Consider the following 26,523-nt stretch of genomic DNA (forward strand, 5'->3'; position numbering starts at 1 on the left):
CTGACATCCTCCCCTTTTATGTTTAATTGGGCAAGGAGGTGGGATCTTTTCTGTGTTGCATATTTCCTGGTAGACGTCAACTAAAAATACCTGAAGAGTTCCTAGGCTTCTCTGTGGATTGGTCCTCCTTTTTCTTTGACTCTTTATCCTTTCTCCGAGATGGGTAGGAGAACCCAGCTTTGAAGGTTTCTCCTAATCAGGATTTTTCCTCGATATTGATGTTTTTTTCAGCCTGTTCTTGTACTTCATTTAGGGATGTGGGGTGCTTCATGGATAAGGAGTGACTGAATGGCCCGTCCGGTAGGCCGCTGATGAGTCCCAAAATGGCTACTTCTGTGGGGAGGTTATGTATGTCAAGGCATGCTTTGTTGAATCTTTTCATATAGGTGCAGAGGCTTTCCCGGTCTCCCTGTTTAATCCGTAACAGGCTTGGAGCATGTTGGCCTTTACCCTTTTGTATGGAGAACCTGGCTAGAAATTTTTTGGCGAGGTCGTCGAAGCTTGTGACTGATCTCGGGGGCAAGCTGTCGAACCACTTTATTGCCATTTGGGTCAGGGTGGTCGGAGCGTCTGAGGCATCCGTGAGGTACATCCGACTCCTAAAGTTGCTGAGGTGATGACTTAGGTCGGACGTGCCATCATATGGGGTCATGTCAAGAGCTTTGAAGTCTTTTGGGACTTTAGCTTTCATGATTTCTTTCGTGAACGGATCTTGGTCCTTGTGGGGGCTAGTTTCACGGTCAGAGCGAGTGGTTTTAGCTTCCAGGTCGGCTTTGAGTTTTAGGAGGTTTTCTTCCAGTTCCCGATGCTGTCTTGTTTCTCTCTGAAGATCTCGCTCGGCTTCTTGTTGTCGTTCGGCTTCTTGTTTGAGCTATTTGTGGTGATCCTGCTTCTCATGGATGGCATCTAAGATTTCAGCGTTCTGGGGTTACTTGTCTCCCTTGGAGTGATGTGCGTCCTTCGGGGAGGTTGGTGTAGCATCCGTGTTCTTCATTGGCGTTCCTTCTTTTAATCCGGATGTGTGGTTATTGGTAGGAGGGTTGTCTACCATGACGATGGGATGACTTCCAGATCCCCGGCAACAGAGCCAATGTTCTGAGGGTTACCTGAAACACTGAGATCGATCTCGGGTGAGATCTTCTGGTTTGGTCAAGCCTGTCGTGTCCGACTTGTTGGGGCCTGAGGTGCTGCTGGTCCTCAATCACCGAAGGGTGGTGGTACCTGCAAGAGACTCTGATGCTTAAGTCAGTACGGGCTTTATAGAATTGGAGTATGTGTTATACCTGGGAGCTCCAGTGTATTTATAAAAGTGCTTCACGATCTTCGTTTGAGATAAGTTTGTTATCTTATTTTTATCTTTTGCGAGTGAGATCATATCTTTCGCTAACTGCCTTCTAATAGGCAGTGGTCATTTCATTTTGGGCCTCTTTAGGCCTTTGTGGCAACTGTCCGACCTCTTTACAAGAGAGGTCATTTGGTGGGCCAACCTTTCAAAGAGGTCGGTCCTTTGTCATCGTTCAACCCGGGCCTTATAGCTCGGTCCAGGGTATCAACAGAAACCAAAATTGACAGGAGTATTCATAAACTAAAAATGAGAAAATTGAGAAAATGACAAAAGAAATTAAGAAAATCAAGACAAAAAAGCAAAGAAACATAAATGAAACTACATTAAAATAAGAATTAAAATCTGAAATTAAAAAGAAACTAAGACAAAAATCCCAAATTCTAGAGAGAAGGGTGAGTTTCTCTCTCTAAAAAATGACCTACAACATGATACTAAGCTACAATAATTGCTCCCTCCTTCATCCCTCTTCAATTTAGCTTGGAATAGATTCAAAAATTAGTTCGACTAGGTTTTGGAGGACCAGAATTCGCCCCAACGAATTGCAATTAATGAGCTCACGTGACCAGGGTCACGCGTACGTATGCGTGACCTGACGAAATTCACCCTCACGCGTACATGTGGGTCACGCGTACACGTTGCCATAAGCTAACAATTGTGTGTATGTTCGGATGCTGAAGATTCCTATCCTAGTTATGGACCACAAAGACTCAAGTTCACCTAATTACCCAATTTCTAACCAAGAGTGTGAAAAACTATGCAAAAACTATAAGAGACATTTTATCAAACACCTAACATGCATTAAAAGGAAAAGCATATTAAGTTGCAATAAAAATAAAATCTATGCTACCAATTGCATGACAATAATGATCAAAACTCAAATAGCATCAAAGAAACATAAAACATTAAAATTGCATTAATGAAACCAAAATTGACAAGAGTATTCATAAACTAAAAATGACAAAATTGAGAAAATGACAAAAGAAATTAAGAAGATCAAGACAAGAAAGCATAGAAACATAAAATAAAACTACATTAAAACAATAATTAAAATCTAAAATTAAAAAGAAACTAATACAAAAATCCTAAATTCTAGAGAGAAGAGAGAGCTTCTCTCTCTAGAAAATAACCTACAACATGATACTAACACTACAAAATTCTTATTTGTTTGAGCAAGTTTTCTAGTGAGAGTTATTAGAACCTCCACAATCTATTTTATTTATAACCATTTTAAATAATTAACAAAACTCCCACAGTTTATTTTCAACCCAATTAATTATAAAAAACCCAACAAAAACAAATATTTACCAAGCCCATACCAAAAATGAAAAAAAAAATAAAAGAGTTATTCGAGAGAGAGAGAGAACGAGTGAGTCTGAAACCCTAAAATATGGATTCCATCGCCACCGCCGTTCAATTCCTTGCCACCATTGCTGCCAAGTCTCCTCCGTCAACGCGTCACCCGCTGGAGTTTTGAATGGAGGACGAGGAGATTGTGAAGCCTCTCAGTTCGTGGAGCTCTCACCTCTCGGGATAGTATTTCAGGGATGATTCCATTCAAATCGTTGAGTAATGCTTAGATATTTTGTTTCTGCATCGTCTTTGACGGCGGCTTCTTTCGCTGGTTCTGATTTTGCTCCAGCAGCTTGAAGCACTCAGAGCGCGGTTTTTTCGCCGACTCGGTGGCACTGGCTGAGGAGATCTGGAATGTGAGCAAGCTGGAGTCTCTAGAAACTTTGATTGAAGCTGCATTCGAAGCTATCAGATCTCGTGGAACTAATTCTCATGTGGTTCCAAGTCATTACGGTGAGAATTTGTTCTTGTTTAGTAAAGACTTAAATTTGGTGGTTTAAATTATGTGAATTGTATATGACACATTCTGCATTATAGGAATTGACTGGTTTGAGTACAAGAGACAACCAAAGAAAGCAGACCAAGTGAATGTGGAAGGGGCTAGAGTTTGATCTAATCCCAAATCGGATATAATCTGGAAGAAATACCAAGCAAAAATGCTTGCCTGAGTGCGCCTATTACCCTTCTCACTCGTAGTTCCCCAATCGTCTTTGGACAACCCACCCCAATTCTGACTAGGGACGGCCTTTTTAAGAAGATATCGTAATATCCAGATCTAAGATCTTACCGCATTCCCTTTTTTGCTGGGCTTGTTGTCTTGTACTTTGAAAGGGACATTATTTAGACTACTACTGGCGCTTCCTATGTCGTAGAGTTATCTATTTAATTATTTGCTTGCGGTATATTTTTCCTTTGTTAACATTTTAATCCTTGTGCTAATTGTTTAGGGTCATTGTGGTTTTTGTTGGGTATTTGGTACTGTAGAGTCATTATCAGATCGCTTTTGCATTCATTTTGATGTGGTAAGTAATCTTCTTACTGAGCAACGTATTGCTGTGTGTGAATATCAATAAATACATATCTTATTGAGGATATTTAAAGAGGAATTTATGCTCTATATGTATTTTTAACAACAGAACAGTTTCATTGATTTCAGTGAAAAAAATGGAAAAAATTAACTCTTAAGTGGGAAAATTTGAATGTCATTATCATGCTTCCCTACAACTGTACTAATAGATTTCATATCCAAACCCAAGTGATGACATTTCATTCAATGTCATAAATCCTACTTTGTATCTTGTGCACAAGAAATTGAAGGATTTCTTATGATTTATGAATCACGTGCATCCTTTATTGATAAGTCATATCAGCTCTTTCTGAACAATTCTTTTAAGCATATGTCATATAATGATGCCTTTTAGATTGATTATTCAGCTTTGTGAAACCGAAAATTGTTATTCACTTCCAACTATCAATTGCTTTGATGAAGAACTTTATTGAATGTATTCACCATTACATGCTTTATTAAGGACAAGAAAATATCTTGAATAATACTGCTGATGTAACTAGGATGATGGTTCTAGAGCTCATAACAGGGAGAATGATGATCTCGGCGATGCAATGTCATGATCTTCAGCAGAAGATTTAAAGCGACCAAATGGTAGGTACTTAATTTTCAAAGAAATGTTTAGTTCCATGCTATCATGATCCTTCTGGCCATAGCTTTTTAAACTTTGATTTTATTGTTAGCACATTAAGGATATAATTGGGAGACAAACAATGATGATTATGGAAAAGCACTTTAAGATAGTTTGAACTCATCTGCATACCCTTCATATTTTATTTGTTAGCTTTTTAAACTTTGATTTTATTTTTATGCTTTATTAAACTTTATTGAATTTATTCACCATTACATGCTTTATTATATCTTACTGAAATGATGTTTGCACTAGTTTAGTATTTTTTTATGATAGGATAAGGAACTGGATATTTCTCCTGCTGAGATCGATGAGGAATTGGTGATTGAAGATGATGACATCTTTGATGACGAAGATGATGACCATGAAGATGTATACTATAATTGTTTCTTCTTCCTCATTTGGCTAAGATTCTTTTTTTCGTGTTTTAATAGTATCTCTTTTGAATTATTCTATTTTTTTTCTCTTAGAAATACATAAAAAAAATTGCTTTTTTTTTCAGTTGTTTTCTCTTTTTCTCATGATTAATATAGCTTTTGATAAGTTCAATTCTGTGCAGTTTTGGTTGCTTGCATTATATTTGGCACTGTTCCCTATCTTCTATTCAAATTTTATCTTATCTAAATTTTCTTATCCTTTCGATTTTAGATTTTTAACATTCATCCTTGTTTGTTATTAATCAAGGTTGAACAGCATCATTAAGCTCTCTTTTACGTTTTTTTTTTCTTTTTATAACATAAAAGACAAATTTAAACTAATGATTACCACTTTTTAGTCACTCCAAAAATCTAATGGCTTTGTGAAATATATGGGCTTTCAGCTACTCAAGAAGAACGATGGTTCTTTACAAAAGATTCTTCAGGAATCTTTGAAAAAGGTAACCATATCTTCTTTATTTGAGATGCTAATAATGAGGTTATGAGTGTGGTCTTTCAGCCTTCTTACTTTTTAGCTGCAAATTGTGTTGCACAATTTGGAATAAAGATTAGATCATTCGAGTGTCATTATTATGTTTATTAATCTGGAAAATACAAATTGCATAGTTGATTGTCTCTGCATAGGGTATCTTCATATTTTTAGATGACAGCTAGAATGCTTTAATCAGCCAAATTGATTTTAGTGCTTTATATAGTTGAAATATAATCTCTATTTCATCCAATTGGGATGCGAAGGGATTCTTATATTAGTTACTACCTAGTTTAGTCGAGGTCATATTGACAGACCCAAGTGTCTTGTTTTATATTTCAAAGTATTTTTGTGTTAAATTTTGTTCAGATATGTAATATTTTAATTTCCTTCTAAATTTTTAATGTCTTATTTAAATATTTCTTTTAAATGATAATTGATTAGTATTATAATAATATAATTCTAGTATTTAGATTAATTGTTTAAGAATAATATTGATATGTTTGTGGAAATTAAAATCCCACACGAATGTGTCTTTTTTTTTAATTCAAAATTTTTTTCTGGAGATTCTAAATTGTCACAATGATTAACCAAGTATTGCCACAAAACGCTAGCACAGAATCCCCAGAAAAGGGATAGAAAATCGTCACTAAATGGAATTGTGGGGGTTGTGAAAATTCGCCACAAAGGAGCTCGTGGCACCTCCAATTTTGGGGATTTTTGAAACTGCCATGATCCTTTTTGTGGGAGTTTGAAACCGCCACAAACAAGAAAAAAACTGCCACAAATGATTAAAATCCTTGTAGTGTAAGCTACCCTAATTGCTCCCCCTTCATTCCTCTTCAATTTGGATTGAAATAGTTTCAGAAATTAGTTGGATTGGGTTTTGGAGGCCTAGAATTCCCCCCCAGTGAATTGCAATTAATGAGCTCACGTGACCAGGATCACGTGTACACGTGTCATGCGTACGCGTGACCTGATAAAATTCACCTTCACGCGTACGCGTCACCATAAGCTAACTGATGGTTTCAATGGCTAAGAGAAGGGGGGTTGAATCTTAGCCCCTTTTTCACTTCAGAACACTTGCTTGTCTTTTAAATAACTTATGGTGATTTTTGTCTCGTCCCTAGCCACGAGACTTTTCTTTTTGTCTCGTCACTTGGCACGAGATATTTTGCAGTTTTATCTCCTGGGCAGCAGAAACAGAAAATAGAGTAGAAGAGAAGGAAAATAACACCCAGATATATCCTGGTTCAGCTGCTAAGTGCAGTGTAGTCTACATCCAGTCTCCATCACAACAATGATGGAATTTCACTATAATCTTCTTGATTACAGATTATAAAGTGCTAACCCAACTTACAAGGGGATTCCCACAGAATCATGATACACAACACAGATATACAAAGGAACTCTAAGGACATCTATGGCTTTTTCTTTTAATTTTGCACTCTCTGCCTTTTTTCGCTCTATGACTTTTTCTTACAAACCTCACTGTTTGCCTTTTTCCATGAGACTCAAGACATGACAAAATTAAACAGAAAAATACAAAACAGAATACATTGAAGGAGAAGAAAATCTGTTAGTCAGATAGCTCTGAGAACTCTGTGCCTTGCACTCTCACACTTTCTCCTTGCTTCAAGCCGTGGCTGTTCTCCCTTTTTATAGAAGGGGGAAGCCTCCATAGTTGAAACCAAAAACCAAGCCAACTTCTTCTTCTCCATGCAAACCGGTTCGGCCAGAGAGAGAGAAGAGATAACCCATGCAAAACCCAACATGCAATTACCTCTAGTCCTTCCTTGGTCATCAATCTTCATCAATCCGAGCGCTCCATCCTTGGCTTGCTCTCAAAGATGAATTTCTGGCCCTTGATGCTTCATGATGATGATAGCATCATCTACTCTAATCTCTGCTTCTTCCATCACGTAGCCACCCAAGCTACTTCCTGTGGTGGTTGAGCAAAATCAGAGACAAGCCATCCCTCCAAGGATCTTTACCTTGCTGGTCGAATCTTCTTCAACCATTTTTGGTATGAAGAAGCCAAGATCTCATCACCAAATCTTATCACAAGTGAATGAGAATCTTAGCCACAACATACTTTTGTTTACTTTTTCTTGCCATCATTGTGATGGTCTTTTGGCGTGTCTTTCCTTCTTTTCGGTAGCTCAATGTAGCTTCCATGGATTGGCTGTGTAAGGACCGAAAGAGATGAAGAAAGTTAAGAGAGAAGAAAGAGAAATTTGAACATTAACTAATGGATTTTGATAAAGCAAATTAAATGTCCACTTTCCTTTGTTTCTCGGTGGCGTGCATCATTAAAGAGGCCATCAAATCAGTCATCATTTCTCTCTCATGGTTCCAAGGTCTGAATTAATTCATCTTAATAAAATTTTGAATTCCATCACATGATGAATAAAGAGATCTGTTGGAAGTAAAGGAACTTTGCTTTCTTTGCTAAATGGATTCGGACCATGCATTTGGTCTTTTTAGCAAATATATTAATTTGGGCTTATGGTAATGATTCAATCCGGCCCAAATGATCACAAATTGCTTCAGCCACTTGATATAGGAAACTTTCAACATGGCTGAATGCTTATAAGCATATTGGGCTTGCAATAATTTTTCTTTTCTGTTCGGCCCATTAAAAAAAATTGCATCACAAAATTATTAATTAACACATGTTAGATAAAAATTAAATCAATAATTTTGTAATTAATTATTTCAATAATGTTTGTTCATCGTCAAATTAAATTAGAGTTTTTCTAACTCATCACTAACAATTATGCGTACGCACACATCAGGTGCGTACGCATGGATGCTGAAACTTCCAAACTCCATTTTTTCATGATTTCTTCTCTTTTGCATGCTCTTTTCTCAATTCTTCAACCCATACTGGCCTTGGAAACCTAAAATCACTTAGCAAATATATCAAGGCATCAAATAGGATTAAAGTGAATAAAATTTAGCAACTAAAAGGTCTAAAAGGCATATTTTTACTTTCAAGTACAATTTAGGAAGAAATCATGAAACTATGCAAGAAAAGTTGATGAAATCCACCCAAATAGAGCAAATAAATATCATGAAATGTGGATTCATCATTCATGTCAAATTTTACAGCTATGTTTTGAAAATCAAACCTGCCTTTCTTGTTTAAATTGTGGAAGGCCTCCTGAATGATAACAATGTTGTCTTGTATGAGTCTTCCTCCCATGAAAGTGCTTTGGGTAGGTGAGATTAATCTATCCAGAAACTTGTTTAATCTAAGGACAATGATTTTTGTCACGATCTTGGAAATGTAATTACAACAGCTAATGGGTCTTAATTGGCTGAGGCATTTTGACTATTTAACTTTAGGTATCAGGACCACCGTAGTCTCTCCTATGTCCTCTGGCATTCTCCTACTAGCAAAAACTTCCTTAATAACATCACAGACTTCTCTACTTATGATATCCCAATGCTTTTGAAAGAATAAACCATTAAGACCATCTGGTCCAGGCGCTTTCAGGCTTCCCATACTAAAGGTTGCATCCCTTATTTCCTTATCTGACACTTACATGAGAAGCTCCCTGTTCATTTCCTTTGTGGCCTTTTTCGGAAAAATTCGGGTACTTTCCTCTACATTGCTCCTTGTGGTTGTAAAAAGTAGATTAGTGAAATGTCTCTTCACAAGTTCCATGATGTCCTTACTTCCTGTGATCCAATTTTTCTCTGCGTCCTTTAATCTCTCAAATTTTGTTCAAGTCTCTCCTTTGAATTGTTGTTGCATAGAAGAAGGGGGTATTTTTGTCCCTAAAATTCAGCCACTTTAATCTTGCTCTTTGGCCCCAATACTTTTCTTCTTTCTTCCATAGCTGTGATATTTCTACCTTTAAATTCTTGATCCTTTCCTACTTTTGTTTTGAAAAATCCTAATTCTATAATTATGAAATTTCTTCCTTAAATTGGTTAATTTTCTTATCTGCTCTAGAAAAGTTTCTTTTGCTCTATTGCTCCAATTCCTTCTTGTAACTCTTGAATTTTTCTTGTCATTTTTTCCATTTATTCCTTTTATTCCCATGCTCCTCCCATCCTTACTTAATGATCTTCTCACAATCTTCATGATCTTCCCAATATGCTTCAAACTTGAAATGTCATTCAAATTTCTCTCTCGGTTCTAGCCTTAATACCAATGGGCAATAATTAGATCCTATCGCCGAGAGGGCGATAAGGGTTGCGTTTTGATATAATCTCCTCCATTCCCATTTGACAAGAGCCCTGTCTAGCCTCTCTCTTGTAACGAACGCAATCCTAGGATTGCTAAACAACATGAATTTTCCTCCTTTAAGATCAATGTCCATTAATCTATTGCCATTCACAAAGTTTCTAAATTCTTCCACCTGCTCTTTTGGCTTTAGGTGTTGGCCCACCTTTTCTTCTAGGTTCAAAATATCATTAAAATTCTTAATTAACAACTATGGTTCATTTTTATTCTAATTTTGAGCTACTAAATCCCTCCATTGTTTCTTTTTTTTTTGCCAAAATTTAGGGTCTCCAAACACAAAATAACAATCCCACTTATTTTCTTTCCTATCTATAATATAAGTTTTAATAAATTTATCACACCAAGAGTAAATTTTAAGATTCATATTTTTATTCCATAAAAGACTTAGACCTTCGGACAAGCCCCAGGATTCTACACAAAAAAATTTATCAAAATGGAGCTCTCTCTTTAACTTTCTGATTTTGCATTTCTTAGCTCTTGTTTCCATGAGGAAAACTATGGCCAAGTTGATTTTTGTATAAAGATCTATTAATTCGGAATCTGTCTTAGTTGCCACCACACTCCGACAGTTCCAACTTACTATACTAATGGCTGGGGTTAGGGTATGTATGAGCCCGCCTTCTCAACCATTGTACTACTGAAAACAGTTTGCTTTTTTCCTATAACCACGTCTCTCTCTATTACCTCTTCCTTCTTGGTCCTCTTGGTCTCGGTGTTGTCTTGAAGTAATTCTTCTTCTTTTTCCTCTCATGTAGCTTTTATCATCAAAGTGTCCTGCTCAGCCGTCTTCCTTTTGATATTCAATTTGCTTATGACCTCCATTGTTAGTCTCTTTTCCCATTCAGCATACGTAATTTGTGTCTCCATTCTCCCACTTTTATCTTCATCCTCCTCTTTAGCTAGCTCCATAAAATATGTGCCTCCCCCTGCTGGTTTTTATATAATTAAATTCTTCTCTTATGCCATACCATCCTTCTCTTTTCCCACTCCCCTAAGTGCCCAAATTTTCCTGCTATCCTCCTCATTAAATTCTAAATACTTGCCTTTGTTTTGTTGTTCCATTCCTCCTACTGCATTTGCTGTATTTTTAGCACCAAAACTGGACTTAAAAATCTCCCCTATTGTTTTTGGTCCCGATTCATCTTCTGTTTTATTGTATTACCTTCTACATTCCTCTTTTTTCCTTGTCCTTTCTTTTATCTTGTTGGTTTACTTCCATGAGGCTTGTATGGTCCATATTGTTTGGACTTTCTACTTCTGAGTTAATATTTTTCTCTTCTCTCTGTTGTTTCCCTATCCAGTTCACAACTTCTATTCCCTTCTTTATTGAGTCTGGCATATTAGTTTTCCTTTCTTTTTTGGCCCTGATCTCATTCAAAACAATCATAATTTTCTCTAGTATCTTCTTAGCTCTTTTAATATAATTCCCTTGATTTTATACCATCTCCAACTAATTATGAGAAATTTCCTCTACTTACTCTGAAGCTCTGAGTTCCTTTTGCTGCAACTGCTCTTGATTTTCTATTGCTACTTTCTTTCCTTTTTCATTCCTTATCTCTTCTAGATTTCAGCTTACTCCGCTGGCTGCAAATTCCTGTAGTTCTTTCACTCTCTCATAGTTGTTCTAGATGTCATGCGCCTTCGTCTTTTCATCTCCTTCTTAAGATTTGCTCTACTTTCATCTTCGTCCCTCTCCTGTATTCAAAGATTTGGCTTGGTCTACACCTAGCCCAGGAGTATATATGGGTACCTGTGGATGCCACGAAGCCATAACTATCTCTTTGTTACATTCTTTTTTGCTATGTCCTATGACCTCACAATTCATACAGTAACTATCTTAAAGGTGCTCATATTTAAAATGAACCCAGACATTCGGGAGGTTCTCCCTTACCATATAGAAATCTGTTGGTAAAGGCTTGAGAATATCCACAGCTACCCTTAAGAAAGTTCTCACGAGCACATGGTTCCTCATTGGATCTTCCACATTTATAACAATCCCCATCACGCCTCCAATGATTCTGCCGGTTTGGCTGTTCAAGTTCTCCAAGGGTAGCGCATGTATCTGGACCCAAAATTCCATGTATTGGTGGCTGACCTCTGATATTGATTCATGTTGTGACCATGGTTGGAGATTTAGAAGATGACATTTTATGCTCCATGGCCCCCGTTTTCAAACATTGTAGTCCTCTCCACATATCCTTACAGTTTACAAAACTTTATTGCGTCCCACTTCAAAGATGGAAACTCCTTATGGGTTCTCCCAGATTCTCAGAATGGTCTTTTTGCTACTTCTAAATGGGACTTCTTTGTTTGATATGATTTTTACTAATAAATTGATGCTATCTACCTTATGTTCCTTTTGCGTCTTTGGTTTGATAGTGATTATTTTTTCTTCTATCGGCTTCCCTCAAAAGTTGGACATGCTTTGTAACATCTTGTGTAATTTTTTTCGTACAGTGACATTGGTGGATGTGTGTGGTTATTGATTTATGACTAACGTGATAAACTAGTTTGAAAAGAAAAGGTGAAAGCATGATCAAAGATGTTGGGTTATAAGATAGAGGTAAAAAATAGTTAAAATTTTATATAGTTTTTAATATAGTTGTGTTTATAGTTGCTTCCTGCTGAAGCTTCTCCCAATTGGAGTAACCCTATTGTGGTACGTTCTTGTAGAGAAAAAAGATAAGAACCTATAAATTCAAATATTTAAAAACGGTACTTTTTAAAGGCTGTCATAAAATTTTTTTAGACTTATTTAGTATTTTATTTTTCTTAAAGACCTATAAATCCACAGTAAAATTTCTTATAAACCTACTTGTCCTATGGCTCTTTTAATTATATATTATCACAACAATAAGGTCAACTTCTTTGTTCTGTATATTTGATTTCTCATACAAATCTAAGGGAAAAAAAAAAGCATATCTTGAGAAGCTATTTTGTAGTCGAACATTTTAATTTCAGCACCCAAACCGAAAATATCAATTAAGTGAAAAGAATATTTGCTTCTCCAATTCAATGGATAGTGTGTTAATTAGAAGCCGTTTTCTTCGCAAAGTGAATCTAAGTGATAAATTTCCGTGGATCAAAAAATAGGAAATTGTAAAGGCGGGAAACATTAAAAAATGGAATGAAAGAAGGAAATCGACATCTCATCGAATGTAAAAAACTAAAAAATAAAAAATGGAGAAGTTTAGTGATTAGATTTGTCACAATGGGCCATACATATTGGTGTCACTCCCTTTTGACAATAACACTTCACCTTTCATTCGGCTTTGGATTGGATTGGCTATCACGCGGGTTGCCTCTTCATGACCCCAAATCCACAGTCATTTCCCTTTCCTTACTTTTATTTCTACTCATATTAATTCAAAACCCATAACCAAAATACAAAAAGTAAAAAAAATTATATGTTCTTGCAAAATCATGTAGGATTATATGTATACCTCATGAGTTACTATTTTATGGTTTATTTTGTATTAAATTGAGTGAATTTTGTCACTTATTCTCACATTTATGCATATAATTTACATAATTTACATTATTCTTCTTAATTTTGTGCTATGATTGAAAACATGCTTCTTTGTCCTTATAATTGCTAATTTTAGTCCTCTCTTACTATCATTTGATACCGTGATATGTTTGTTAAGTGTTTTCAGGATTTATAAGGAATGAATGGTTTAGAGAATAGAAAAGAAGCATGCAAAAGTGAAAGGAACACAAGAAATCAAGTATTTAAGAAGCTGGCAGCAACGCGTACGCATGGGTGACGCGTACGCGTGACTGGTGCAGCAGGCAAGCGATGCGTACGTGTGGATGACGTGTATGTGTGATCAGAAATTTGTTCAGCGACGCGTACGCATGGCTGATACGTACGAGTGACGAGCGTCACGTGCCTCAGTAAAGCGAATTCGCTGGGGGCAATTTTTGGGCTACTTTTGACCCAGTTTCAGGCCCGAAAATACAGATGAGAGGCTACAGAGTGAAGCTGGAAGGGGAGATCCATTCATTCACTTTTCATCCACACATTAGGTTTTGAATGTAGTTTTCTAGACTCTTCTCTCTAGGTTTAGGGTTTCTTCTTTCAATTTCTCTTTAGGTTCAGGTTCAATCTTCCTTTAATTTAGTTTTCTCTTACTTTTATTTGTTTAAGCACTTTAGTTCATCTTCTTCTCTTGTAAATTTTCCTTTTTCGCCATTTTTATGTTTATGAACTCTTGTCCCGTTAGATTTCTTTTAATACAATTTATGTTTTCCATGTTTTACTCTCTTTAATTGTTAGTCATTGATGCTTGCAATTTGTTGTTTAGATTTAATATTCTTTGTTAATTTTCTATGTTCTTATTTTATGCCTTCCAAGTGTTTGATAAAATGTTTAGTTGAATTTTAAAATAGATTTTTATGTTCTTAACTTGGATTGATCAATTAAAGACTCTTGAGTTATCAAAAATCTTTTGTTGATTGGTAATTAAAGATTGCCGGTTAGCTTGAACTTCACAAAAGCTAGCCTTTCACTATGTGTTGACTAAGACTTATGAACTTAAGTTGATTGTATGCACTTGACTTTCCTCCATTGGTTAGAGGTTAACTAAGTGAAGGCAATTCATATTTATCATCATAATAGATAATGATAATAAGGATAGGATTTCTAATCCTCTTTCCTTGCTAAGAGTTTTTGTAGTTGTTGCTTTATTTTCTTGCCATTTTTACTTTCTTGTTTTTCGTTACAAAATCCAAAAATATATTTTTTCATAACCAATAATAGTCATACTTCCCTGCAATTCCTTAAAAGACGACCCGAGGTCTAAATACTTCGGTTAATTTTATTGGATTTACTTAAGTGACAAACAATTTAAATATTGATTGAGATCTAATTGTCGGTTTAGAACTATACTTGTAACGGATATTTATATAAAAATCTTTACCGACATTTTTCCTTTGTCAATACTAAAGATTAGCTATTAGCTAGTGAATTAGTTATTCATATAAAGATATATTAGAATACACAATATGCAACAAATATGTGTGCTATATTCAAATGGATAATTAATTTGGCGGTTAAATTTTAGTGTATACTAATATTTTTTTACATTTTTGTGTGAATGTTACAGCAATGTTAAAAAGTTTAATTATTTTGAAGAGGAGAATGGAACAATGGACGAGAGGCAAGAATCAATAAACAGCTAAGTATAACCAAGTGGCAGCTAGCATTCCCTTATTTTGGCAGCATAAGAGGGAACAGTAACGTGTTATAAATGATTAAGTGGAGAGACAAAAGCAATAAGATTGAAGGTTGAACTCATAAACCAAAGTAACTTAATTACCTCCATTTTGGTTTGTTTGTTTGTTTAAACAATAAATAAATAAAAATGCTTTGCTTGGACCAGGTTGAATAGCATTGCTTTCAGAGAAAACCACACCAATCCAATCCCTTCACCGCACGTGGGGACAGCAACCTTGTACTCCTTAAAAAACGGCACCGCATAAGGCTTGGAACAGAAGAAAGAAACCAAAACATGAGATGAAGAAGAGAAAAAAAAAAGTAACAGATCTAATCATAAAAGAAAGAATATATACGTTGGTCTATGTTAAGTATTATTTTTTTTAAATATCTGTTTGCTCATCACAGGTGATATTTTTTCCTTTTTTTTTTTCTTGAATTCAAGCAAAGGTTGCATACTTGTGTATGATCCTGACCTGCTAACTTTAAATTTTGCTGCGGTCATATTTCAATTTTTCCTTCCCTTTTATTCTTAAAATTTTGGTAAATACTATAAAGTTGACACAATGTTTTAGATATTATTATTTTTAAAAGAAATAATTAATTATGAACCTACAAAAGAATTGAGGACTGAAATTTCTACTTATGAAAGATGTTAATATCATCAAATATTGTAAAATTAAATATTTTATTATTAAAATTTTCAACGTTTGAATATTTTCATGACAAAAAAAAGAAAAATGACGTTTATTTTTTTATGTATTGGTATAATTTTTGTGTAATACTCAATCACTGAATTTTATAATATTTTTTAAAATTGTGGAAACATGATAATATACCCGCATTGTATTGTATATTATAATATACAATATAATAGGAGATATTGTAAATATAAGAAAAGCGGATTGTCTTGCTCCGTAGTTTTAAAAAATACGTAAAATCCAATGAGAAAACACCAATTTTTTTTGAATATTTCGTTATTTCCTTATTTCCTTCTCTCATAAAACAGCAAATAAATGAAACATGTTACTGGAGTTATGCCCCATTGCATTTTTTACAGGTTAGCGTTGCATTATTTGATTAATTTTTCTTTTCTTTGGCTTCTCTCAAACACACCCTTTTTGCTATTTCAGGCTTTCTCTTTCTCTACTTTCTTCCTCCTGAACTAGCACAAGTTCCTTTCACTCAACTTTTTTGGAGTCAGTGACAAGCACACACACATAAGCATTGTGTCACAGAATGAGTTCATCCTCAGGCCAGAGCAGTGGCTATGATCTCTCCTTCAAGATCTTGTTGATTGGTGATTCTGGTGTTGGAAAAAGTAGCCTTCTTGTTACCTTCATTTCCAACTCTGTTGAAGATCTTGCACCAACAATTGGTGATTTCATTTTCATTATTGTCACTACCTATTACCCTTTATTTCTGTTTGTTCATCATGAAGAAAAAGACACTGTTAGTATTTAGCATTGTCTCATTCTTGCCCATCTGTCATTTTCACTGGCACTATTGAAGTTTTTGAGTGTCAAATTTGTGATTTTCAATTGAGTTTCAGTTGACAAGTTACATTGCATTTATTATGTCATTGTGCATAAGTTAACTGCTCTATAAATCTATAAACAATTTGATTTGAGGTTTGAGATGATATAATTTTTAATTCTATGATATCCTCAGGTGTTGATTTTAAGATCAAGGTGTTGACAGTGGCTGGGAAGAGGTTAAAGCTTACAATTTGGGATACTGGTAAATTATCGTACTTCAAATCAAATTTTATGCTTCCGTTTCTTGAACATCAGACCTTAATTTCTAACAGAAAGTAAATTGGGTTCAAAGTTTAGACAGATAAAGTAAAATGCCCCTAAGAATCTTTCTTTTGAATGGATTGTGGATTGACATAAATGAATAAATTAAAGTGAAGATATTGACTTGAAATAACATGACATCTATTGCAGCTGGGCAGGAAAGGTTTAGGACTCTAACGAGTTCTTATTACAGAGGAGCGCAAGGAATCATTCTCGGTAAATGCTAAAATGATTTTATATATGTGAAAATTTTCGAATTTAAAACTTGTTTTGTTGATGCTCTTGGCATTTCTTAGAATAGAAGGATGCTGGATACAAAACTTCAAAATTTAGAATTTATTAGGAATTACAATATTTATTTGAACCCCGGTGGAAAGCAGTATTAGGGGGTTGCTTTTAGGATTTTGAGTTAAATATATGTAGTAAATTAACTTATGTAGTGACAACAATTATCAGTAACATGTGTAGGCTTTTTGTTTGAAAATCCAACCATGGTTTTGAGGTTTCCAAACAAAAGTCTCCTCCATTTGTTCCTGTTCAAGGTCTCCTTCCCCTTCTTCAAACTCCGATTCCTATAATTAGGCCTTTACAATAGCAACCAGGGTAAGCAGTGTCTCCTCAAGTTTGCTTCATAGTTTGCGACAGCAACATATTTTATCCTATTGTGTTTTGTGTTTTTTTTTGGCATTAAGAATTTGTTAAGCTGATGTTTTATGGGGTTATTGAGATCTTTCCGGAACCATCAGTTTGTAAGATAAGATATGCATATGCTTAAGTTATGTTATTCAAAGCTTTCTATTTACAAATTCCTTTGAGCTTTTTTCCCCATTGTCTCTGTTAAGTTTACGATGTCACGAGGAGAGAAACCTTCACGAACTTATCGGAAGTGTGGTCTAAGGAATTGGAACTCTATTCAACTAATCAAGATTGTGTGAAGATACTAGTTGGAAACAAAGTTGACAGAGTAAGTCCATGCTTTTACATTTTACTATTGTGCTTGATAATATATCTAAGTAAGCTGGTTGAGAAATTGGTTAATGGAATACCATAAGATTTTTGGTTCTGATCTTACTATATTCGGGTACAACAACTAAACCTTTTCCCATTAGATGGGATCAGCGACACAGATCAGATAACATCTCCTGTCAAAAATTATATCTACTACTAGACCAATATAATCTGAATTTCTTATTATTAACTATTAAGGTCACGGGAAATAAGAAGTCTTGTCTTCCATATGCCTAAATTATTTATAATCTAAATTTCTTATTTGTCTTCTTAGATTTCATAAATTATTTTTATTTCGTTCTGCTGCGAATTTTTATAGAAAATCTTGTGTTCTTACTTTCATAGAGCTGATCTGTATTCTGTAACAGTAATCCAATATTCTATCATTGGAACAATAAACCATCATCATTTCAAGTTTAGCAACTTCTAGTTATATCCCAAAAGAGTTAGGACTAACTTAGAAACCAACAAAGATTGGCATAAAACCTTATCTACCTATGGTTGGTGTATATGGACATGCCTATGGTTGAGTGATCATCTGAGAAAGAAGTGTGAGATAAGGGGATGAAAATTGGGACAGAAAGTAGTTTCTGATATTGAATGTCTCGTGTTCTTTCTAACTAAGCCATTAACCATAAACCTCATTTCAAGTCACATATATTAGATTTGCATTTGAAATTTGAAGTCTATATTTCCTTTTGAGGACTCTTCTTTTGACATATTTCATTCACTGACTTCTTCGATTTTTTTTCTCTATTATAGGAGTCTGAAAGGGCTGTGAGCAGAGAAGAGGGTTTAGCTCTCGCCAAAGAGTTGGGGTGTTTGCTTCTCGAAAGTAGCGCTAAAACTCGAGAAAATGTGGAGCAGTGCTTTGAGGAACTTGCTCTAAAGGTACAGTTTTAGATATCTGGCTCAGTGCTGGTCTTCTTTAGGTAATACATAGTTTAAAGCATAAACAACAAAAAGTTAAGATTGTCCTATTAAGTGGGAGCGGCTATATCATAGGCATTTGTTCTAAATAATTCAATGAACATATTTGGGTACATAGCATTTACAGCTGTTAATGCAGAAGTACCAAAAAAATGATTGTTACCTAAAAGTGACTTAAAAAAATGCTAAGAAACGAATGAAAATTTAAATTGCATGCATAAGTGGAAGGGAAAGATCAACTGCTGTGTAATGCTTTTTTACTGCACAATCCTGACAAAAAATAATATGGCACCGTTTCATAGATAATGGAAGCTCCTAGTCTTTTGGAAGAAGGATCAACATCAGTTAAAAGAAATGTTTTAAAGCAGAAACAGGAACCCCAAGCATCACAAAATGGTGGTTGTTGCTCTTAAAATCCTGCGTTTGTATACACTGAGTTCTCTAGCTAGCACATCTTGGACAAATCCTGTACATGTAAAGCTTCTTCTTTAGTTTCTTACTACTGCGCTGTGCTGCCATTGTTTGTTTCTTGCCGAATTACTTGCAATATCAGAATGGGTTTAGGGTTGGCAACAATGATGCTATTAGCTTGTGTAAATGTGTTTGCCTATGAATATCATTTATGTGTTACTCCCAAGTCCGAAGTCTTTGATACTGCAATTGCAGATTCTTGCAACTAAGTGCACTTGTTTCCAGCTTATACAATTTTAATGAAATAAGGGTACTTTATTGCATCACTAGTTTGTACACAATTTCTGAATTAAAATTCTGTAAGAAGTATTGCTCCAATCAATTCCTGCAACAAACTTATCTAATATATATATACTCACAATTTTAAGCTATCTAAATTTATCTAAGCAATCTGTCAAGCTACATCAAATCTGAGTCCTGGAGAGGTTTCATCCAAAAGAATCTTGGGCAAAATTATGATATGAATAGAAAACCATTTGTTTGCCTTTGCAAACGATGAACAACACATTTCACATTTGACTATTTGAGAACTCATAAGCTGCAGCATGCTGGTATATGCGACACGGTTGCTGAAGCAGTTGAACCTCTTGTTTGTTCATGTTTGCCGATCTCAACAGTTTGAGGCTGCGCAACAAACTTAAAAGTCAGTACTCAATAGTAGCAAAGAAAATCAATACTCTGATTCATAAAGATAGATGAGTGCAAGGATTTACCTCTGGTTTCGGACCACGATCTGAAAGTCTATGCTTTACTTCTCTTGAGATGGAAAGGAAGATCTTCTCCACATTTAAATTTGTTTTAGCACTCTGCTCAGAAAATTTTCAATCATGAAAAGTGAATAAAAAGAGCTAGTTTATTTTGCATAACAAATTCAATGCTAATTACTAACCGTCTCAAAAAATTTGATACCATATTCATTAGCCAAAGCCTGGCCTTTTGATGTTGGGACAACCTACAAGAAACCCTTAGAAAAATCAGATGCAACAAAGCATGCAATGATGCAATGATATATGCTTCCAATTCCAAACAAGTTTCAGTGATTGATTACCCTTTTGCTCTCATCTATGTCAGCTTTATTTCCCACTAATATTCTGTTAACATTGTCGGAAGCATGCTCCTCTATGTTCCTGATCCAGTTCCTGATATCTACACCAATATTAAACTATAGTCATGAATATGAAATTTGCTATTCTGTTAGGTGAAAGAAAATGAGACAGTGCAATACTTTCAAAAGATGACTCATCTGTTATATCATATACCAGCAATATCCCCATGGCCCCTCTGTAATAAGCTGTAAGAAACCATAAAGAAAGTTAAATAACCATACGTGCATGCGTACATAGTTAATCCATCCACGGTCATACAACTTTATCTCAAGTTTCTTATGCCGATGAGAGTTACCAGATGTTATTGTTCTGAAACGTTCTTGACCAGCAGTATCCCATATTTGCAATTTGATGCGCTTCCCATCAAGTTCAACTGTTCTAATCTTAAAGTCAATCCTGAAAGAAAGAAAGTCTTCAATATATTTCTCAAGACTCACCAACCAAACCCATCAAGTACATGCAAATCTTTTCCAGTTTTTCTCAAACAACAACTTGTTCATTAACTTTTGTTGCTTTCTTTAGCACATGTAATGCAATGCCTTAATTCCATGAACTATTAATTCGTACTGTTAACAACAAATGCTGCCTCCTAAAGATGTTAGTTTCATTATATTCCGCATACCCGATAGTGGTGATGAAACTTGTAGTAAAAGTATCATCTGTGAAACGTAATAGTAAGCAACTCTTTCCTACTCCTGCAGGTTTAGTCAATAGCTGCCAAGTGAAATAAAACTTAAAAGCACATATATACATAAGCATAACAATATAAAAGAACTGTTTATAGCAGAAGAAAAAGCATATACATGAATTGAGAAACTTCTTTTAAGAATGAAACAACTCACAGAAAATTTTGACTTATATAAGTTTTTATAATTAGCAAGCAGTAGTCCAGGTATAGAACAGAACTTGAAGCTAACAAATAAAAAAATGGGAAATAAACATGAAATCCCCGAAGTTGAGATTGGTGAGCATATTGAATGACAAAAAAAAAATGGGTGTAAAGAAGCTAAGGGAATTAAGATGATGACTTGCCGCTATCGCCTATAAGAAGAAGCTTGATAAGGTAATCATAGTCAGCACGAGACCTTGAAGGTGTAGGAGGAAGAGCCATGTCTCTCTTATGAGACAATATCAGACAGGGTCACAACAAATAACAAAGAAAACCAGCACTATATATATATATATATATATATATATATATATATATATTAACAAAAAATAAATGGAAAAGTGTGACAGACTGTGTTGTGCTGTGCTGCAGCGCAAACGTTGGATAAGGGTTGTTATACACTACATAGCAGCAAGAATATGTCATTTGTATTTATTCGTTTGTTGTATTTAGTAGTCGAAGTAAGGTATAAACATAGAGACAGTTATTATAAACATAAAGAATGTGTCTTTGATGTTGAAAAATATGAGCAAGACAATGTGTTGAAAAACAAAGAATTGTTCTATATATACATTAAAAATTAGTCATTACATATTTATGTGTGTATATATATTATTTTATATATTTTTAAAGTTAAATAATTAATTATTAGAATAACCAAATATTTTATGATAAAATAGTCAAACTTATTGTAATAAAATAATCAAACTCTTTTTACGAATATACTAAATATGTATTATTTTACAACAACTACTTTTATGTAAATGAATTTAATATCAAAATAAACCTACCAATAGAAATGTCATTTTTCTAATATCGGTTACATGGGTGCATAGGCCCACAGTGACCCCTCTGCCCTCATTTTTTACGATGCTTGTCCTTGTATTCTTATGCTGCATTTTGTTGCCACCAATGCCATAGCCAGCTGTACTGTGTTCCATTATTATTGCTCTTTTGTTTGTGTTTACGTTATTATGATTCAAAAGTTAAGTTGGGTTGCTGTACGGTGTTCTTTTCGCTTGGTCCTTTCTACTTTGAGCTGATGAATTCTCCTTCCTCATTAATTCTTATCCACGTAAGATATATAATAAGCATAGTTTACTAAGTAACCAACAAGCGTCATGTCACGATATGGCCATTGGACAAAGTTGACATATAATAACGTGTACATTAAAATTATTTATCAAAATTAGTTATTAATATAAAATATATATTAAAAATAAATTAAATTATATATATTTATATATAAATATATTAATGACTAATTTTAATATATCAATAATATTTTTATAAAATAAATTATAATGTTCCTTACGCACTTAGAAGTTGGCAAAATCACATTCATAAATGAAGAAAGAAACTTAGTTGCAAGCATCGGGATTTAGAAATAGGTTACTAAATTATGATAAAGTGAACTAACTAATACACTTAGAAGTTTCTTTTAAAACTAAGCTTACACAAAACCGTCCACCTATATTCGGGTGTTCTAACCAAGCAATGACTAGTTAGAGTTGTATTTTGTCATACCACATTTTAAAATGGTGAATTTTATTCAACTCCTTTAAAATAACTATAGATAAATTACTTTATAATTTATTATTTGAGACTGAAAATGATATAATTTCTTAAAATATTTAAATCCCACCTTTATTAATTGAAGGCTGAAGCAAATTTCTATTCCTCCATTTTTTTTTATCACTTTATCACGTAGTATCTTACCAGTATCGTCATTGCATTTGAGACGTCGACGTCGTCGTCATCTACTGCCTTCTCACGCAATCTCTTTTTCTCCAGTACATTATATTTTACCAGGTCGTTGAATTTCGTCGCCCGTAACTTCTCCGTCCAGGGTAGTTAGCGCCTCTTTCAGTCGTAGATCACTCCTTATCCACATAATTGATGGTTAATTTGATTATTAAATTTTTTATTAAAAAATATATCTTTATTTAATTATATGATGTAAGGTATATTTATATGTAAAATATAATATAATAAAATAAATCTGTTTCGAGTACTTAAGAGGATAATTAAAATCAGGAATATACAAATATAAAAGTAAAATTTTAACTCTAAATAAGTAAACATATTTTTTTATCATACATAAATTATTTAAAAATAAATAAATTATTAAAATTAATAACACAAGTTTTAAAATGATAAAATCCAACATTCTTGCCGTATTTTTTTATAGTATTTTTTTAATTTTTAATTTATTAGTATTTTATTATTTAATTAATTATTAAATAAATTATTTTCATGCGAAATATTTTTTGTATTATCTTAAAGAAGAGACTAATATAACACTTTAAAAATAACGTAAAAATAATATTTTAAAAAATATTTAACATTAAAATTTTTAAATGAACAATAAATTGTATAGATATTTAAGAGATAAATATGAAATACAAGCCTAAAATAATCTTAAATATCTATATAATTTATTTTTGTATTTAAGAATTTTAATATTAAATATTTTTATTTAAAATATTATTTTTACGTTATTTTTTAAACTATTATATTGGTCTCTTCTTTAAAATAATACAAAAAATAATTTCACATGAAAATAATTTATTTAATCATTAATTAAATAATAAAGTAATAAAAAATTAAAAATTAAAAGAATAAAAATATTATAAAAATACTTGTAAGAAAGTTGAATTTTATCATTTTAAACTTGTGTTATTAATTTTAACAATTTATTTATTTTTTTAAATAATTTATATCTGATAAAAGAATATGTTTCCTTGTTTAGAGTACAAATTTTACTATTATATTTAAATGCTCTTGATTTTAATTATACTCTTAAGTACTTTGAATAGATTTATTTTATTATATTATATTATATTTAACATATGAATATATGTTCTCTCATGTAATTAAATAAAGATATATTTTTTAATAAAAAAATTTAATGACTAAACTAGCCATTAATTATGTTGGTAAGAAGTGATAAAGAGCGATGAATGAGAGGACAGGAGATGGCGACGACGTCGGCGCTGGCTAGACTAAAACGGATGGCAAAGTTATAAGGGATGGAAATTTAATGACGTAGTTAAGGGATGATGCACTGAAGAAAGAGAGATTGCATGAGAGGACAGTAGATGGCGAGGACGTCGGCACTTCTTGTCACGACAACACCGGCGATGCTTTGAAGTACCAAAGTTACGTCATGAAGAAAGAATAGAGGAGTAAAAATGTGCTTTAATTAACGGGAGTGGAGTTTTGATATTTTAAGAAATTATATGATTAACCATCTCAAATAATAAATTACAAAATAACCCAACTATGGTTAAGATAATAACCAATTAAAATATGACACATCATGAAGGGTAACTTACATGTTATTTTAGAAAGAATTTGGTAGAATTCACCTTTCAAAAATAAGAAAAAATGGACAAAAATAAACTTGAAAATTCATGAAGTGGTCACAATTGCATCCAAATTATTTAATGAATCATGCGCATACGTTATTTGTTTGTTCCAATGGATACATTTACCCTTCTGACCATGGGTGTGTGCTTCCGTTAGTTTTACTACACATGTGGGAAACTTTGGTCCATAATGACACTATTACTATGAATGATGTGTCTATTTCGTTGCCATATAAGATAAAATCATTTTAAAATTAAAATTTTAAGTGAAATTAAATATAAACTCTTTATCCCTTTATCTCTAAAAATCACAGAAATTCTAGGAACCCTAACAAAGAACAAAGACCCTGGCATAACCTCAGGAAACAAAGAGCCCCATATCCTTATGTTGTGGCAGCGCTTTTAGCGACGAATCTTTCTTACTGAGGATCAAGAAGAAGAAAAAGAATTAGAATCTAGGCAGATTATTTTTTCGATGTCTTCTGTGGGAGGTAATTTGTCATCTTGCCTTGCTATTCGAAATTGGATTTAGGCTTTCATCCATTTCTTTCTTTCCCTCCTTGATCTATTATAAACGTGTAAAATGCTCAGAGTGTTGAATGAAGGTGTGAGTATCTTGTATAGATTGATGAAGCTAAAAGAAGTATCAGAAATATGGGGCAGGAGGAAAGGACTCAAGAAAGTCCATAAAAATAGTCATACCCTAAGAAGATTGACCACACTGAGGCCGTAACTAGGGGTGTGCATGGTTCAGCTTTTACATAAACTGAACTAAAATTACACTAAACCATTTTAAATGGTTTACAAACTGAACCAAACTGCTTTGTAACATATAAAACTAGTTTTAAACCAGTTTATAATACAGTGCATCAGTTTAAACTAGTTCATAAAAATAAAATTGGTTTTAATTAAAAAAAACCAGTTTAAACTGGTTTATAGGCTAAAACTAGTTTTCACACTCTCTCTCCCCTTCCTCTCTCTCTTTCTCTCTCTCTCTCTCTCTCTCTCTCCTACCCTCCCTCCCTTTCTCTCTCTCATCTCTCTCTCTCTCCCCTTCCCCCCTCTCTCTCTCCTCTTCCCCTCTCTCTGTCCCTCTCTTTCTCCCCCTTCCTCTCTCTCTCTCTCTCTCCCCCCTTTTCCCACTCTCTCTCCCTTCTTCTCTCTCTCTCTCTCTCTCTCTCTCTCTCTATCCCCCCTTTTTCTCCCCTTCCTCTCTTTCTCTCTCTCTCTCTCCCCCTTTCCCACTCTCTCTCCCTTCATCCTCTCTTTCTCTCTCTCTCTCTCTCTCTCTCTCCCTCCTCTTTCTCTCCCCTTCCCCTCTCTTCCCCCTTCCTTTCTCTCTCTTTCTCTCTCTCCCCTTCCACTCTCTATCCCCCTCTCTCTTCCTGTCTCACTCTCCCCCTTTCCCCCTTTCTCTCCCCTTTCCTCTCTCTCTCTCTCCTCTTTTTCTTTCTCTCTCCCTTCCCCTTTCTCTCTCCTTCCTCTATCTTTCTCTCTCTCCCTTCTACTTTCTCTCTCCCCTCTCTCTAAATCAAAAGTTGAAAGAATCATAAAATATTCATATACTAATAAACTAAAGCATGGTCTTACTTTTTGTTCAATGACAACATTCAAAATATGATATAATATGACACTAACCTAAATGAAGTTAAAATAAACTAATTCAAATCTAACACAGTTTTGGCCCATTACAATATTCTAATCATCTTCAAGAGAAACAAGCGTGCCAACATTTGTTGAAAAATTTCTCCCTACATAAAAAAATATCTCATTAATTATAGAAAACTAACAATTAGTAACAAACAAGCAATAAGAAACAAAAAGTATATTACCTTGTTCAGCTTTTTCAATCTCTTCAAAATTTTCAATTAGTCTAAAAGGGTCATCTATTACCCAATCTTGAGTGTATACAAGAGCTTCCACCATATATGGTGTCAAGGAGCTCCGATAAGGGTCAATAATCCTTCCTGCTGTACTAAACGCACTCTCAGAAGCAACTGTAGAAATCGGTATGGCTAAAACTTCTCGAGCCATACGTGCAAGAATAGGAAATCGGGTTGAATTTCCCTTCCACCAACGTAAAATATCCAACTCTGCCGACTTGTTTCTAGGCTCACAATCTTCTTTCAAATATCTGTCAAGTTCAAATTTAGCATTTGAATTACGTCCAATTGA

The 26,523-nt window shown here is 34.1% G+C and overlaps 2 protein-coding genes and 1 long non-coding RNA gene across 5 annotated transcripts; 2 read left to right on the forward strand and 1 right to left on the reverse strand.

Moving 5' to 3' along the window:
- The first annotated feature begins 2,502 nt into the window (after positions 1-2,502).
- On the forward strand, positions 2,503-4,944 carry LOC112696584 (uncharacterized). 2 transcript variants are annotated; one of them, XR_011862314.1, is made up of 5 exons: positions 2,509-3,148; positions 3,233-3,457; positions 3,643-3,717; positions 4,265-4,355; positions 4,669-4,944. It is a non-coding gene; the product is annotated as an uncharacterized lncRNA (long non-coding RNA). The 2 variants fall into 2 exon arrangements; XR_011862315.1 differs by lacking the exon at positions 3,643-3,717 and having other exon boundaries at positions 2,503-3,148.
- Positions 4,945-15,053: 10,109 nt separating this feature from the next.
- Positions 15,054-19,248, forward strand: LOC112696586 (ras-related protein RABC2a). 2 transcript variants are annotated; one of them, XM_025749406.3, is made up of 7 exons: positions 15,054-15,834; positions 15,908-16,152; positions 16,446-16,514; positions 16,724-16,789; positions 17,416-17,537; positions 18,344-18,472; positions 18,814-19,248. In XM_025749406.3, exons 2-7 carry the CDS (start codon positions 16,014-16,016, stop codon positions 18,922-18,924), a joined length of 636 nt encoding a protein of 211 aa, XP_025605191.1. In that variant the 5' UTR covers positions 15,054-15,834; positions 15,908-16,013; the 3' UTR covers positions 18,925-19,248. The 2 variants fall into 2 exon arrangements, with proteins under 2 accessions (XP_025605191.1, XP_029143355.1); XM_029287522.2 differs by lacking the exon at positions 15,054-15,834 and having other exon boundaries at positions 15,862-16,152.
- LOC112696585 (ras-related protein RABE1d) lies at positions 19,217-21,268 on the reverse strand. The gene is made up of 8 exons (XM_025749405.2): positions 21,121-21,268; positions 20,711-20,783; positions 20,384-20,484; positions 20,208-20,273; positions 20,031-20,128; positions 19,872-19,934; positions 19,696-19,788; positions 19,217-19,606 (listed from the first exon to the last, which is right to left on the reverse strand). The coding sequence occupies exons 1-8, from the start codon at positions 21,197-21,199 to the stop codon at positions 19,514-19,516; spliced, it is 666 nt and encodes a 221-aa protein (XP_025605190.1). The 5' UTR covers positions 21,200-21,268; the 3' UTR covers positions 19,217-19,513.
- Between the last annotated feature and the right edge of the window lie 5,255 nt (positions 21,269-26,523).

This window comes from Arachis hypogaea, chromosome 6 (genome assembly GCF_003086295.3).
Source record: "Arachis hypogaea cultivar Tifrunner chromosome 6, arahy.Tifrunner.gnm2.J5K5, whole genome shotgun sequence".
In the NCBI taxonomy this organism is placed as follows: Eukaryota; Viridiplantae; Streptophyta; class Magnoliopsida; order Fabales; family Fabaceae; genus Arachis; species Arachis hypogaea.

Coding starts and splice junctions, on each gene's coding strand:
- LOC112696586 (XM_025749406.3), top strand. CDS start 16,014: ATGAGTTCATCCTCAGGCCAGAGCAGTGGCTATGATCTCTCCTTCAAG. Junction 16,153..16,445: donor AGATCTTGCACCAACAATTG/GTGATTTCATTT, acceptor TGATATCCTCAG/GTGTTGATTTTAAGATCAAG. Junction 17,538..18,343: donor TTGGAAACAAAGTTGACAGA/GTAAGTCCATGC, acceptor TCTCTATTATAG/GAGTCTGAAAGGGCTGTGAG.
- LOC112696585 (XM_025749405.2), bottom strand. CDS start 21,199: ATGGCTCTTCCTCCTACACCTTCAAGGTCTCGTGCTGACTATGATTAC. Junction 20,129..20,207: donor AGATGAGTCATCTTTTGAAA/GTATTGCACTGT, acceptor ATATTGGTGTAG/ATATCAGGAACTGGATCAGG. Junction 19,607..19,695: donor ATCGTGGTCCGAAACCAGAG/GTAAATCCTTGC, acceptor TTTGTTGCGCAG/CCTCAAACTGTTGAGATCGG.